At 48.6% G+C, this 13,204-nt stretch overlaps 1 protein-coding gene across 1 annotated transcript; it reads left to right on the top strand.

Moving 5' to 3' along the window:
* Positions 1-8: 8 nt before the first annotated feature.
* On the top strand, positions 9-13,037 carry LOC102442520 (E3 ubiquitin-protein ligase TRIM39). Its single transcript, XM_023745167.1, has 6 exons — positions 9-350; positions 2,816-2,911; positions 8,040-8,270; positions 9,672-9,694; positions 10,207-10,322; positions 11,058-13,037. The coding sequence occupies exons 1-6, from the start codon at positions 156-158 to the stop codon at positions 11,603-11,605; spliced, it is 1,209 nt and encodes a 402-aa protein (XP_023600935.1). The 5' UTR covers positions 9-155; the 3' UTR covers positions 11,606-13,037.
* Positions 13,038-13,204: the final 167 nt, after the last annotated feature.

Below are 13,204 nucleotides of genomic sequence, written 5' to 3'. Positions count from 1 at the left end.
GAAAGGAGCCTGTCATCATTGAGTGTGAGGACACAACTTCTGCAAAAGCTTGCATCACCCGCTGGTGGGAGGACCTAGAGAGGGACTTTCCTTGTCCAGTCTGTCGAAAGACCTCCCGGTACCGCAGTCTCCGGCCTAATCGTCAACTAGGCAGTATGGTGGAAATTGCCAAGCAGCTCCAAGCTGTCAAGCGGAAGATCCGGGATGAGAGCCTCTGCCCTCAGCATCATGAGGCCCTCAGCCTCTTCTGCTATGAGGACCAGGAGGCTGTATGTTTGATATGTGCAATTTCCCACACCCATCGGGCCCACAACGTCGCACCACTGGACGACGCCACACAGGAGTACAAGGTGGGGAACCAGACACATGAAGTCAACGTGGGGCAAAGGGAGGAATACAGTAGAGGGAGGCTCTCTAGGTAGAGGATCGTAAGCTCCTGAGAGCAAGACTGTGTCTGGATCTCACTCTGTAGTTCCCTCTAAGGTGCATACACAGGGGACACAAAGTACATCTGCCCAGTTATCCTCAAGCATGAAGAACAGTGGTGAGGAGTACCCCAAAATTTCTCTCTGACCTTTCTAACACATTTGAGCATGAGGGATCTTGGACTATAACATCCTATATAATAAAGAGGTAATATGCAAATTAATCCTCATCCCCTCACAAGATGGTTGCCTACGACTGGACAAGCAGGCTGCGTGGAGCGACCAGGCCAGTAGGGGGGTTAGTGAGGGGCGACCAGACTGGCAGGGGGGAGGGCAGTTGGGGGCAACCAGGCCAGCAAGGGGGGCAGTTGGGGGCGACCAGACCGGCAGGGGGGACAGTTGGGGGCGATTAGGCTGGCAGGGGGAGCAGTGAGGGGCGACTAGGCAGTTGGGGGCGACCAGGCCGGCAGGGTGGGGCAGTAAGAGTTGCCAGGCCGGCAGGGAGGGCAGTTAGGAGCAACCAGGCTGGCAGGGAGGGGGCAGTTGGGGGCGACCTGGCCAGCAGCGGGGGGCAGTTAGGAGCGACCAGGCTGGCAAGGGGGGGGGGGGCAGTTAGGGGCAATCAGGCCAGCATGCAGTGGCAGTGAGGGGCGATCAGGCCGGTGGGGGGGGGGGGGAGTTAGGGGCAACCAGGCAGGCAGGCATGTGAGAAATTAGGAGCCAGCGGTCCAGGATTGTAAGAGGGATGTCTCCAAGGGGTCCTGGGTTGGAGAGAGTGCAGGTTGGGCTGAGGGGACACCCCCCCCCCCCCCGCATGAATTTCGGGCACCAGGCTTCTACTCTCTATATATAAAAACCTAAACCACCGTTCAACCATTCAACTGGTAGCTATGATGCACACTGACCACCAGGGGGGCAGATGTTCAACACACAGTCATGGAAACATGGAACAGACTAATGAATCTCAAAGGGGAGGAGGGAGGGCAGAAAGAGATTAAGCAAAGATCTTATATGCATGCTAGAGGCCCAATGTGCGAATTCATGCACCAGTGGGGTCCCTCGGCCTGGCCTGCGGGGATCAGGCCAAAACCGGCTCTCCGACATCCCCCAAGGGGTCCCGGATTGCAAGAGGATGCAGGTCAGGCCGAGGGCCTCTAGTATTTTTCATAATGAATGAGAACACATAGAGAAGATCCACGTTAGGAAGAACTGAAAAGTGGTCTGGTTTCCTCGTTCTGTACCCTGCTCAGAGTATCCTTTCCCTTCCCATTGGTACACTGGGAAGACTGTCATTTCAGTTTAGACTGAACCAGTCTGTTATTTGCATCTTCCCCAGATAATGGATAACATGACATCTGGTTTAAATTATTGCTGGGACAGAGAGTAAATGTTTGAGTAATAGAAATTAGAGCTGCTAATGTCTTAGCACTTTATCAAGTAGTTTAATTAATTATGTTAATAAAATCCTAATAAAGAAGGAATATGCTAATTGACCCTCACGCCCACAGCCAATAAGGAGGGAATATGCTAATTGACTACCCCACCCTCAAAGATAGCAGCACCCAGTCCCCTCAGCCGCATGCCTGCCTCCGGAGTCCCCCAATCCCCTCAGCCCCCAGCCGCCCAGGGCCGTCCTAAGGCACAGGAAAGCCTCAGATGGCGGCTGCCCAGCCACCCAGGGCCGCCCAAGGTGTAGGCAAGCCTCGGATGGCGGCTGCCTGGCCGCCCAAGGCTCAGGTAACCAGGGCCCGCCGAGGTGCTGCCGGCAGTGGCAGCAGCAGAGGTGTGATGCCGAGTCGCCTCCCGCCCCTGAGGGCTCCCAGACTGTGAGAGGGGGCAGGTCGGCTGAGGGACGCCCCCTCCAGTGCATGAATTTTCATGCACCAGGCCTTTAGTCTTGGAAATAAGATTTAAGGTTGTTTATAAGTAAGATTTCATTATATTTGCAGGTGGTTAGAGTTGAATGGAAATGCAAGTTTAAAGACGGACATCAGGGTCCAGAAGGTCACTTTTACAGTAATAGGAGTTACTTGAGTTAGAAGGTGGATGGGGTTGGTGACCACTGGACCACTGAGGTTCAGTGAGAGGACATTTACCCCCGTGTAAGACCCTAATTCTAGATTTAGTCCCACATTGGTATTTTACATCTTCTCTTCTGCTAGATAGGAAAAAAAATGGTGAGCAAGGAGGGTGATAGAGACAGGCTGGTGGCAGGAAGAGAGAACTGTAAGAAGTTACCATCACAAGTGACAGGCAAGGGAGGGAATTGGCTCAAGAGCTGGTGAGATGGGTAGGATGCAAACAAATGGTTTAAAACAAATGGGTTAACCTCTGAATATAGGCTATGCCAGCCAATCCCAGATGCCACCTCTCCCACTTCCTACCCTCAGGAAAAACTGCAGAAGTGCCTGGCGCCTCTGGAGCAGAAGCTGCAGGAGATCACCCGCTGTAAGTCCTCAGAGGAGCAGAAGCCTGCAGAGCTCAAGGTAAAGGCAGGCAGTGAACCAAGCATTAACACATTATTTAATCCACCAGTTCTGATTCATTAGAAAAATGCTATACTCTTAGAAATGGTGGTATTTTCTTAGGCTTGATTTGTCTTTAGACATTGTACTTACATTACTTGTCATGAATTAAGTATTGAGGAGGAGGCTGGAAGAGGTAAAGGACAGGCGGAATGTCTTACATCTGGCGAGTTCAGAGGGTTCGTGCCTGTTGGTCTCCTGTGCTGTGTACAGCAGGGAAGGAGGCTGCTCTGCTGAGTGTGCAGGGGTAGGACTTTCTTAGAGGGATGGAGGAGAGGAGAATTTGGAAGGTTCACTCGGGAGAAAGGGAGAAGGAACTGACCGAGAGCTCCCAGAAGAACTGTCCAATGACATTCTCTTAACTCCAGTGAGCTCGGGAATGACAGGTGTGTTCCGGGATGCTCTTCCTCTTTCCTTCCTCTACCTGCAGAACCCTGTCCGTCCTCGGGCAGAGGGAAAGCCACTTTCTGTGCAGCTTTTCCCCACCCTTCAGAACTTAGCTTTCTTCCTTTTCATATATTCCTGCATCTCCTTCAGAGCATCACCATGTTTGCAGCATGGTGTTTTTGTTTCTGTCTTATTTCTTCTAATGGTCAGTGAATAAGTATTAATAGTAGCAGTAATAACTAGTATTTATTGAATTCTGTACATTAATTCATTATATATTCATGACATTCCAAGCTTACAGAATTGTATTAGGTCTTAGGATTCTGCCCTGGTTGGAATCCTGAATTCAACTAGACTTGGCACAAGGGGTACATAGAGAAGCCAGAAGTCCCAGCGGTCATCTTTGGCAAGCGGGAACTCAGTTCCTCGTAAGGTAGCTGTCACACACACACACCCCCGCCCCAAGTGTACACAGGTGGGAACAGCTTGGATAGTCCAAGGCTAATCCAAGATCACACAACCAGTTTGTAGCAAAGCTAGGGATACTAGTTCTGCATGAATCAATAAATATTTCTTAAGCTTCCAGTATAGGTAAACCATGTATTTGACACTGGGAAACAATGATGAGCAGAAACAGCCCTGCCCTTCTTGATCTTACAGTCAAGTAGCAAAATAATGACATGGTATAAAAAGCATAGGTGCCAGTTCACGAGGGGACAACACAGAAATTTGACCTCATTAAAGGATGCCAGAAGAAATAATGAGCTTTTGGTATCACCAGAAATTAAACACATATTTGAAAATAGTAGAAACAGTAATTTCTTAACAATGACATTTCAACAGAAAGCAAGTATTGATACCTTAGTCCTTTATACATTTTAACAAAGCAAGCATTTGATTTTTGTTGTTGTTAAACCTTACCTGAGGATATTTTTCCCATTGATTTTTAGAGAGAGTGGAAGGGAGGGAGGGAAGGAGGAGGAGAGAGAGAGATAGAAACATCAATGTAAGAGAGACACATGGATTGATTGCCTCCCGCAAGCGCCCGAACCAGGGTCAGAGATCAAACCTGCAACCCAGGTATGTGCCCTTGACTGGGAATCAAACTCGAAACCCTTCAGTGTGTGGGCCAATGATGCTCTAACCACTGAACACACCAGCGGGGCTGAAATTTTTTTTAATTGAACTAATTTTGATTGCAAAGGTGGATTTAAAAAAAAATTCTTGCCCTAACTGGTTTGACTCAGGGGATAGAGCATCAGTCTGCAGATTGAAGGGTCCCAGGTTTGATTCCTGTCAAGGGCACATGCCTGGGTTGTGGGCTCAATCCCCAACAGGGGGCGTGCAGGAGGCAGCCGATTAGTGATTCTCTCATGTTTCTATCTCTCTCCCTCTCCCTTCCTCTCTGAAATCAATAAAAATATATTTTTAAAACGTTCTTTGATCTTTTGAAAGGCTCCAGAGAAACTTAAAATAGGTGAAAACGAAGCTTCTTCCCAGTCATTAACTTCCCTCTTCCTGTTGATCCTCTTCCTAAAGGTAAAGGATCGAGAGGGGAACAAAAATTTTAAAACCTTCTAAATACATAAACAGAACTGTGGTTTTTACAGATGTAAGCTACCATTTCAGTGGTTTCAGAAACTATCACTAGCCTTTCTTTTTCTTAAATTCTCACCTGAGGATATTTTTTCTATTGATTTTCCGACAGAGTGGAAGGGAAGGAGTGGGGGGAAGAGAGAGAGAGAGAGAAACGAGATGAGAGAGACACATTGATTGGTTGCCTCCCACACAATCAAACCCAAAACTGCATGATCAAACCCAACACCAAGGTACATGCCCTCAACCCTTCAGTCCATGGGCCAACACTAACCACTGAGCAACTGGGCAGGTCATCAACCTTTCTGTAGTGACCATTTGAGTTCTCCTTCCTCCTCCCTCATCTCCACCTCCAGAATCAGACCCAGTGCCCTTTTATTTTATTTTATTTTTTAAATATTTATTGTTGAAACTATTACATATGTTCCCCTTTTTCCCCCATCGACCCCCTCCAACCCACCCATGGCCTCCACCCCAGGCCCTCACCACCCCACTGTCTGTGCCCATGGGTTATGCATATATGCATACAAGGTCTTTGATTGATTACCTCCCACCCACCCACCCTCCCTTGCCTCCCCTCCGAGATGACCCAAAGCCCTTTTAAAACTAATGTGTGAGGGTGACGAAGGCCTGGGGTGGGGTGGGACCCGGGTGGAGGAACAAAGAGGGACATCTGTGATAATCTCAACAATAAGATTAAAGAAATAATAATAATAATTTGTAATTAACCATGCTGAAATGATAATTATTCATAAAATAATCTATCTACATAATTTTAAAAAGAAACTGTCATGCAGATTAGGCCGGGACGCCATAACGGTTCACAACCAGACTGGAGGAGGTTGAGCGGGCAGGTGAGGCCCAGAGCGGAGACGGAGACAGAGACCGGGCCAACAAGCTGCCGCACCCCGGCTCGGGCTGGCCCCCGGAGCCGGAGCAGACACAGACAGGGACAGGGGGGCCGGCCCACAGTCTCTGTGGCCGAGCACAGGCCGGGAGAGGAGACGGTGGGCCCGCCTCCCGCGGAAGCAGCTCAGCTCCCTCCTGGCTCCCTCCCGGCTCCCATGGGCGCCAGAGGCTGGCTTCCGCCTCCTGCAGAAGCCACATGGCTCCCATGGAAGCAGCGCGGCTTCCAGCGGCGCACAGCGGTTCCCTCCGGCTCCCACGGAAGCGGCGGGCGGCCTACTGTGTGCGATATCGCGCGATGGGCGACTAGTATAGTATAATATAACACAACAAAAGAAAAGTGACGTGTAATGAAAGCTGCTGTGTAATATTTAAACATGAGTACCCTGAAAGACACTGCAGTATAGCTTTGTCCTTTCACCTACGTGATATCACAACAGTGCCACAAATGCAAATTCAGACTGAGGTCATTGTGAGCCATGTTGACTCAAATACCACAAGCACTTAGCTCTTGGTGACATAATATCTCAAAATGATACTCCAAATATAATTTCACACCCTCTTTAAGAACCACTGCACTGCAAATACAGAGTGAAAAAAGAGAAGGGACTATGGGGTTCTATGAAGAACTATTTTGCTACCTGTTTATCAGTTATGAATTCTAAATTCCACCCATTCATCACCCCTAAACACACACCCAGGCTGTGCTTTATGTGAAGGTATGTGTTGTGGGAATGTGGGGTTTTTTGTGGAGTTTTTTTAAGATATTTTTATTGATTTCAGAGAGAGGAAGGGAGAGGGCGAGAGAGATAGAAACATCAATGATGAGAGAGAATCATTGATTGGCTGCCTCCTGCACGCCCCCTCTGGGAATCGAGCCCACAATCTGGACCGGAATCGAACCCGGAACCCTTCAGTCTGCAGGCCGATGCTCTGTCCACTGAGCCAAACGGGCCAGGGCGTGGGAATGTGTTTTGTTCCATGTGGTTCTGCAAGGGCAGCAGTGAAATGGGAGCAGCGGCTGCTACCCCACGGGAGCTCATCAGCCTCTCCTGGCAGCAGGCCTGGGAGGCCACCCAGGCTCCAGGGCCACTCCAGTCACCACAGCCCTGCCTTTCAGTCCCGGCCACTCCCTCCTTCCACAGTCCTGTCTCTGCTGCTCACTTCGCTCCCCGCCAGCCACATGACGCGGCGAGAAGCCTTCTTGGGGAGATCGCTTCTCGTTGCAGTGGAAGTCCAGAGGTGGGATGTGCTTGCTGATAACCCTCAGAAAGGATTGTGGCTGGTGTTTGAACCCTATATTAGCAAGTTCCCGGAATGCGAAAGGTTCAAGTCTATATGCTGACTGAGAGAAAGCGTGTTTCAAATTTTAAGCAACTCATTTACTAAGAAACTTTGAAACCTGTTCCTGGGATGGCAATTACCAAGTCTCAGAAATGACTTGAAACTGTTTCAGGTTCAGCCCTGAAATCTATGTATTTGTTACAGCCCATTGCTAGAATCTTACTGATTCTTCTTCAGTTAATTCTATCTGATCATGTTTTTATCAGGTAGCTATCTTGCAACATACAAATGATGACAGTCATATTGCTTAACTTGCCAGTATTTGTATTTTTCTTTTCTTTATTTTTTTTAAATATTTTTTTTATTTCAGAGAGGAAGGACGGGGAGAGAGAGAGAAACATCAGTGATGAGAAAAAATAATTGACTGGCTGCCTCCTGCACGCTCCTACTAGGGGCCCTTGACTAGAATCAAACCGGCAGCCTTCAGTCCACAGGTCGACACGCTCTATCTGCTGAGCCAAACTGGCTGGGGCTGTATTTTCCTTTCTTAACGAATTACAATAGCTAGAACTTTATCATCAGATATTTCTGATATCTGAGATAGTTTGTCATTATATTATTGAGTTCTTATGTCTTGAATTATTTTTCCTAAAACATAAAAGCATGGCTTTTTAGAAATTAATGTAATTTAAGAAAATTGAAACTTTTAAACATTGATTTTTATCTTCCCACTGGTCTTCATTCCCAAGTCCTCAGCGGGATAGAGCTATTCTTTATAGAAGGAACTGACAGTGGAGAGAAACAAGTGTCCCATTAAACTGTAATGACACTGGAATTCATAAGCATGGTCGGTAGGGAAAGGGACGCTGTGCCCACTGGCCCTGCTCAATAAGCAGCACTCTCCCTCTTTTCTCAGAGACTGGTGGAGAGTCGCCGACAGCAGATCCTAACGGAATTTGAAGAGCTGCACAGGCGGCTGGATGAAGAGCAGCAGACGTTGCTGTCGCGACTGGAGGAGGAGGAGCAGGACATTCTGCAGCGCCTCCGAGAAAATGCTGCGCACCTAGGAGACAGACGCCGCGACCTGGCCCACCTGGCTGCTGAGGTGGAGGGCAAGTGCTTGCAGTCGGGCTTCGAGATGCTTAAGGTTCGACCCTTGCTCCTGCGTGGCCCCTCAGGTCGGGCACAGTCTAGCTTTGCACAGGCTGTTTTGTCAGCCCGGAATGCTCACTCCTCTGCTCTGCTTCTTTAAACCCAGTTCTTTCTTCTAGACATAATCAAAGGATCTATTTCTACAGAAAAGCTCCTCTGATTTCTCCCATTTCCTTCTAATCATTTTTGTGTTCTTATGTCTTGTCAACAATTATGTGCGTAATTTGTACCAAAGAAAAAATCCACTCTTTTGAGAGGAGGGAAATCTAGTCTGAATTTGTGGGGGGAAAAAACTATGCATTAAAAAAGTGTGTAAATGCAGTTACTTTGAAGTCCTAGAATTTGATTTACCTAGTGCTAAAAAAGAATAGAAACCGCCCCGCTGGTGTAGCTCAGTGGTTAAGCATCGACCTATGATCCAGGAAGTCATGGATCGATTCCTGGTCAGGGCAATACCCAGGTTGTGGGCTCAATCCCCAGTAGGACGCATGCAGGAGGCAGCCAATTGATGTTTCTCTCTCAACATTGATATTTCTCTCTCTCCCTTTCCCTTCCTCAAAATCAATAAAAACATATTTTTTTAAAAAAAACAATAGAAACCTAGTTTGAAGGACACTTAAAATGTATTAAAAAATACATTGTTTTTGATATGTAAACATCTCAAAAATGTTTGAAATCATTTGTTTTCTTAAGGAGATGCATGGTGTTAGAAGGCTGTAGGAAACATGTTTCTTACCTTAGAGATCAGACTAGCAGCATTGGACCCAGCGAGGCGCCGTTGCACATTGATCTGCATGCTTATGTTTATTGGTGTTTATTCTCATGTCCTTTCATGTATGTGTGTTCTGCCTTCCACATTAAACTGGGAAATCCTGGGGGCAGAGATTTGTCTTCTTTGTCTTCTGGACCCCAAGTATTCGCAAATCAGGATTGGCACACAGTTATTAGTGTTTATGAACCAATACCAAACGGGGGATACCAACCCATAGTGGGAAGTAGGACCTACTCCTCTACCACCAGTCTGGAGCTATCTGCACTGATCCTCAAGGAGACAGGTGTTGTGGTTGGTACTTGGGGGACAGAGTGAAGAGCAGACACAATCCCTGCAGCCTGCATTGAGCTCCCAGTGTCCTTGAGGAGCAAAGACAAACATACAAGAAACCATTTGGAAGGAATAGAAATTGCCAAGCTTCGTGATGACCAGAAGTTGAAAGTGAGGAGGAAGTTGGGAGAGATGTACTCAGACCCCTCTGGAGCTCTTCTCCTTGCATTGTAGCCTCCGTTTGCCCTGTTTCTGTTTTAGAGATCTGGAACTTTTGGGAGGAGGGGGACCCTTTTGCCTGTAGGACCCTTGACTACCAGGACCAATACTGCTTTCTTTTCTCCTTCCCTCTAGGATGTCAAAAGTACCCTGGAAAAGTAAGTGATTCCTGCAACTCTTTAAGTGAGTTAGATCTTGGCTTAGAGACTTACAGTACAGTAAGGAGTTGGGGGAATAAGATGGGAAAGTCATGCAGCTTCTGGGTCGGATATGGGAAAGGGTTATTGCATCCATGAAGCCAGTTAGAGAGCAAATCATGGGGAATAGTAGCCCTTTGAGCATCAGGACTTCCTTGTTAAGGAAGCTACCAAAATCATGTAGAACCAGGTTCTACCTGTGCCTGGATGTAGAATTGTGTCCAAACAAGATGGAAGAAGGAAAGGGTTGGGAGGGGGAAGGGTAATTACCCATATGCATGAAATATAACAAATACCTCCAGAAAGTTCTGAGGCTCATTTTAAGGATTTGTCCAGGGGACCATATGGCTCTCCACAGATTGGCAAAAGAAAGCAATACACAAGTGCTTGTCCTCAGGGAGGAGGGAGGAGGTGGGAGGATGGAGCTTCCCTGTGACCTGCCCTTTCTTCCCCTGTCTCCCTGCCCCTCCTAGATGTGAAGAGGTGAAGACCATGGAGGTGACTTCAGTATCCATACAGCTTGAAAAGAACTTCAGCAGTTTCCCCCGACAGTACTTTGCCCTAAGGAAAATCCTTAAACAGCTAATTGGTGAGTTGTTCCCAAAAGGAAAAGAGCAGAGGGAGTCAGCAGAGAGCAGCAAGTCTTTACGTGGGCTTCAGTTACCCTGTCTGTCACTTTCCCCGCCCACACCCACACCCAGCCCTTTCCCTGGCTTTCGGTCACTCTGAGTCACAGAACTCGCAGTGAAAAGCCTCGCTGTCGTCTAATCTTAGGCCCACGCTTTTCTGAACAGGGGCCCAGAAAGGTTAAATAATTTGCCTAAAATTGGTCCACTCTAGAGAGTGAAGGGAATATCATTCATTTTTACTCAGAGAAAATAGTCATAAACCAGGACAGTTCCAAGAAAATGGGTATCAGGTCACCCTGCCCCTAGACCCGACAATGGTGTCTTCTCTGTATCCTTCTTCACATACGCTTTCCATTCTTTCTGGCCCTTGAACTGTGCCTGGTGCTTCTCTGCACCGTGAGATGATGATTATGTCGAGGGCTGTGGATGGAGGACCAGGCAGGAGGAGCCTAACCCACCAGCCCTTGCAAAGGCAAGAGCGAGTTAGTCACCTGCTTCTTTAGGGCGGGTGAGACGTGAAGCAGTATTCCCTCCCCTCCCTTAGGTGACACCATGGATGGAGAAAGTTAACCAAATCACAGTGTTCTGGGGGCCTTTAAGGGAACAGGCTCTGTAAGGCAGGCTGGAAGACTGAGGCAGGGGCGTTGAGCTATTCCCATCCTCATCTAGCTCCCCACTCTGGCTTCTCCCGCCAGCGGATGTGACCCTGGACCCTGAGACTGCTCATCCTAACCTAGTCCTGTCGGAGGATCGTAAGAGCGTCAAGTTTGTGGAGACAAGACTCCGGGACCTACCTGACACACCACGGCGCTTCACCTTCTACCCTTGCGTCCTGGCTACTGAGGGCTTCACCTCAGGCCGACACTACTGGGAGGTGGAGGTGGGCGACAAGACCCACTGGGCAGTGGGTGTGTGCCGGGACTCTGTGAGCCGAAAGGGCGAGCTGACCCCACTGCCTGAGACTGGCTACTGGCGGGTGCGACTGTGGAACGGAGACAAATATGCAGCCACTACCACGCCTTTTACTCCTTTGCACATCAAGGTGAAACCCAAGCGGGTGGGCATATTCCTAGACTATGAGGCCGGCACACTGTCTTTTTACAATGTCACAGACCGCTCCCATATCTACACCTTCACTGATACTTTTACTGAGAAACTATGGCCCCTCTTCTACCCAGGCATCCGGGCTGGAAGGAAGAATGCTGCACCACTTACCATCAGGCCCCCGACAGATTGGGAGTGACAGGGAGGGATGAGGCAGGATCAAGAGCTATGGGCCTTCCTTCCCGTGACCTGCTGGAGCAGCTTCGCGTCTGCCTGTTCCCACCCTGAACCATCTGGGAGAAGCGCCTGGGTTTCTAGAGTGGTTTATGTGGAAGCGTAGGTAGGACTGGTCTGGAGTGAGAGCACAGCTATGTCTCCTCCTGTCGAGTGGGGAGTAGGTTCCCAGGGACTCTCCCCTGAAGCTCATCAGGTTTTCTATTGCACAGGATGGGTTGGGAAGGGAGGAGGGGCTTTTCCAGAAGCAAAAAGTCTGTGGGAGGGTATGACATACTCAAACCAGAGGAGGAAACAGAAGCCCCTGTGCATTTTTTAGGGGGCTCTGACGCAGAATAGTTATGTTTCTTGAGGAAGAGCATAGAGGCACGTAAACCTCTAGATTGAAATAAAAATGAATGACAGTTGCTCTCATGGATCTAGGAGTTGAGGACCCACAAGAGCAAAGATTTTTTTGTGGGCAAAGATTGGGCATCAAGAGGTTAGAAAGAAGGTCCAGGAAGGGGCTACAGGAGCAGATCCCTAGGTTCTAATGAAGGAGGGGGGTTTCTCTGGTCATCTATTCCCAGAGTAAGGCTGCCATTATGAGGTGGCTTGGCCAGAGGTAGCAACGTGGGGAGGAGAGGGTGAGAAGGAGGAAGCGGAGGACCCAGGCTCCTGTCTCAGCCTTCAGCAGAGCTGGCTTATTGCCTGCCTCCTTAGAGTCGATCGTCTCTGAGAAGTTGGTCACATTGTTCTTCAGGGATGAGTTGCCAGAGATCCTGCAAGACAGTCTGCCCTTTTACTGCTTTCCCAAGGGAATTTGGGAAGGCGAGAGTCCGGTATTGGCGGAAAGAGAACAATATTTCTATCCAAAGCTCTTGCCTTAAGGAATGTTACTAAATAGTTACTCCCAAGTTGTCAGCTTTCTTACCTGGATCAAGTGTCTAAGCCAGAAAAGGAGAGAGGGAATAGAGTCTTCCTCACCCTGAGGAAAGGGTAGAAGAGGGTGGTGTGTGTAGGGAAGGACCAGATTGGCAGCTTCCTTGTGCCTGCACACACCTGGCCTGGAACTAGTGTTCCCAGAGCCAGTCTTTGCTTGTTGGCTGCCATCCCTCACCGTTTGCCATTTCCCCATCAGAGAATGTACGTCATTTAATGTTCGGCCAAAATAATCCGTAGGGTACATGTCAAAAGAGGTAAAGCGATGCATGCCAGACCAAATCGACACGACTTGAGCCATCTGCTGTTCAGGTAATGGGGTTCACAGAAGGTTAGTGAGGGCATTTCAGTTCCTCCAACCACCTCAACAGGACTCTGTCCAGATTCTCCTCTTACCTTTGTGCCTTGACTGTGGTTCTTTGTGGCAAGATGCTTTGGTTGGTAAACAATATGGAACAAAGGATCCACTCACGTGATCTCTGCTGTGTGGTGATTTGATGGCCGCCACTGCCGATGTGTCAGAATCACTGGGTGTTAAAAATGCATGTTCCTGGGCTCATCCCGAGTGACTGATGAAGGTCTGTGGGCCTGGGCATCTACATTGTAGGCATATTCCTTTCATTTGAGTCTGGGGATACTTGTA

This window comes from Myotis lucifugus, unplaced genomic scaffold, assembly GCF_000147115.1.
Source record: "Myotis lucifugus unplaced genomic scaffold, Myoluc2.0 scaffold_521, whole genome shotgun sequence".
Taxonomy (NCBI): domain Eukaryota; kingdom Metazoa; phylum Chordata; class Mammalia; order Chiroptera; family Vespertilionidae; genus Myotis; species Myotis lucifugus.
The sequence above is the reverse complement of the archived record's forward strand: the minus strand, read 5'-3'. Positions and strand labels throughout refer to the sequence as shown.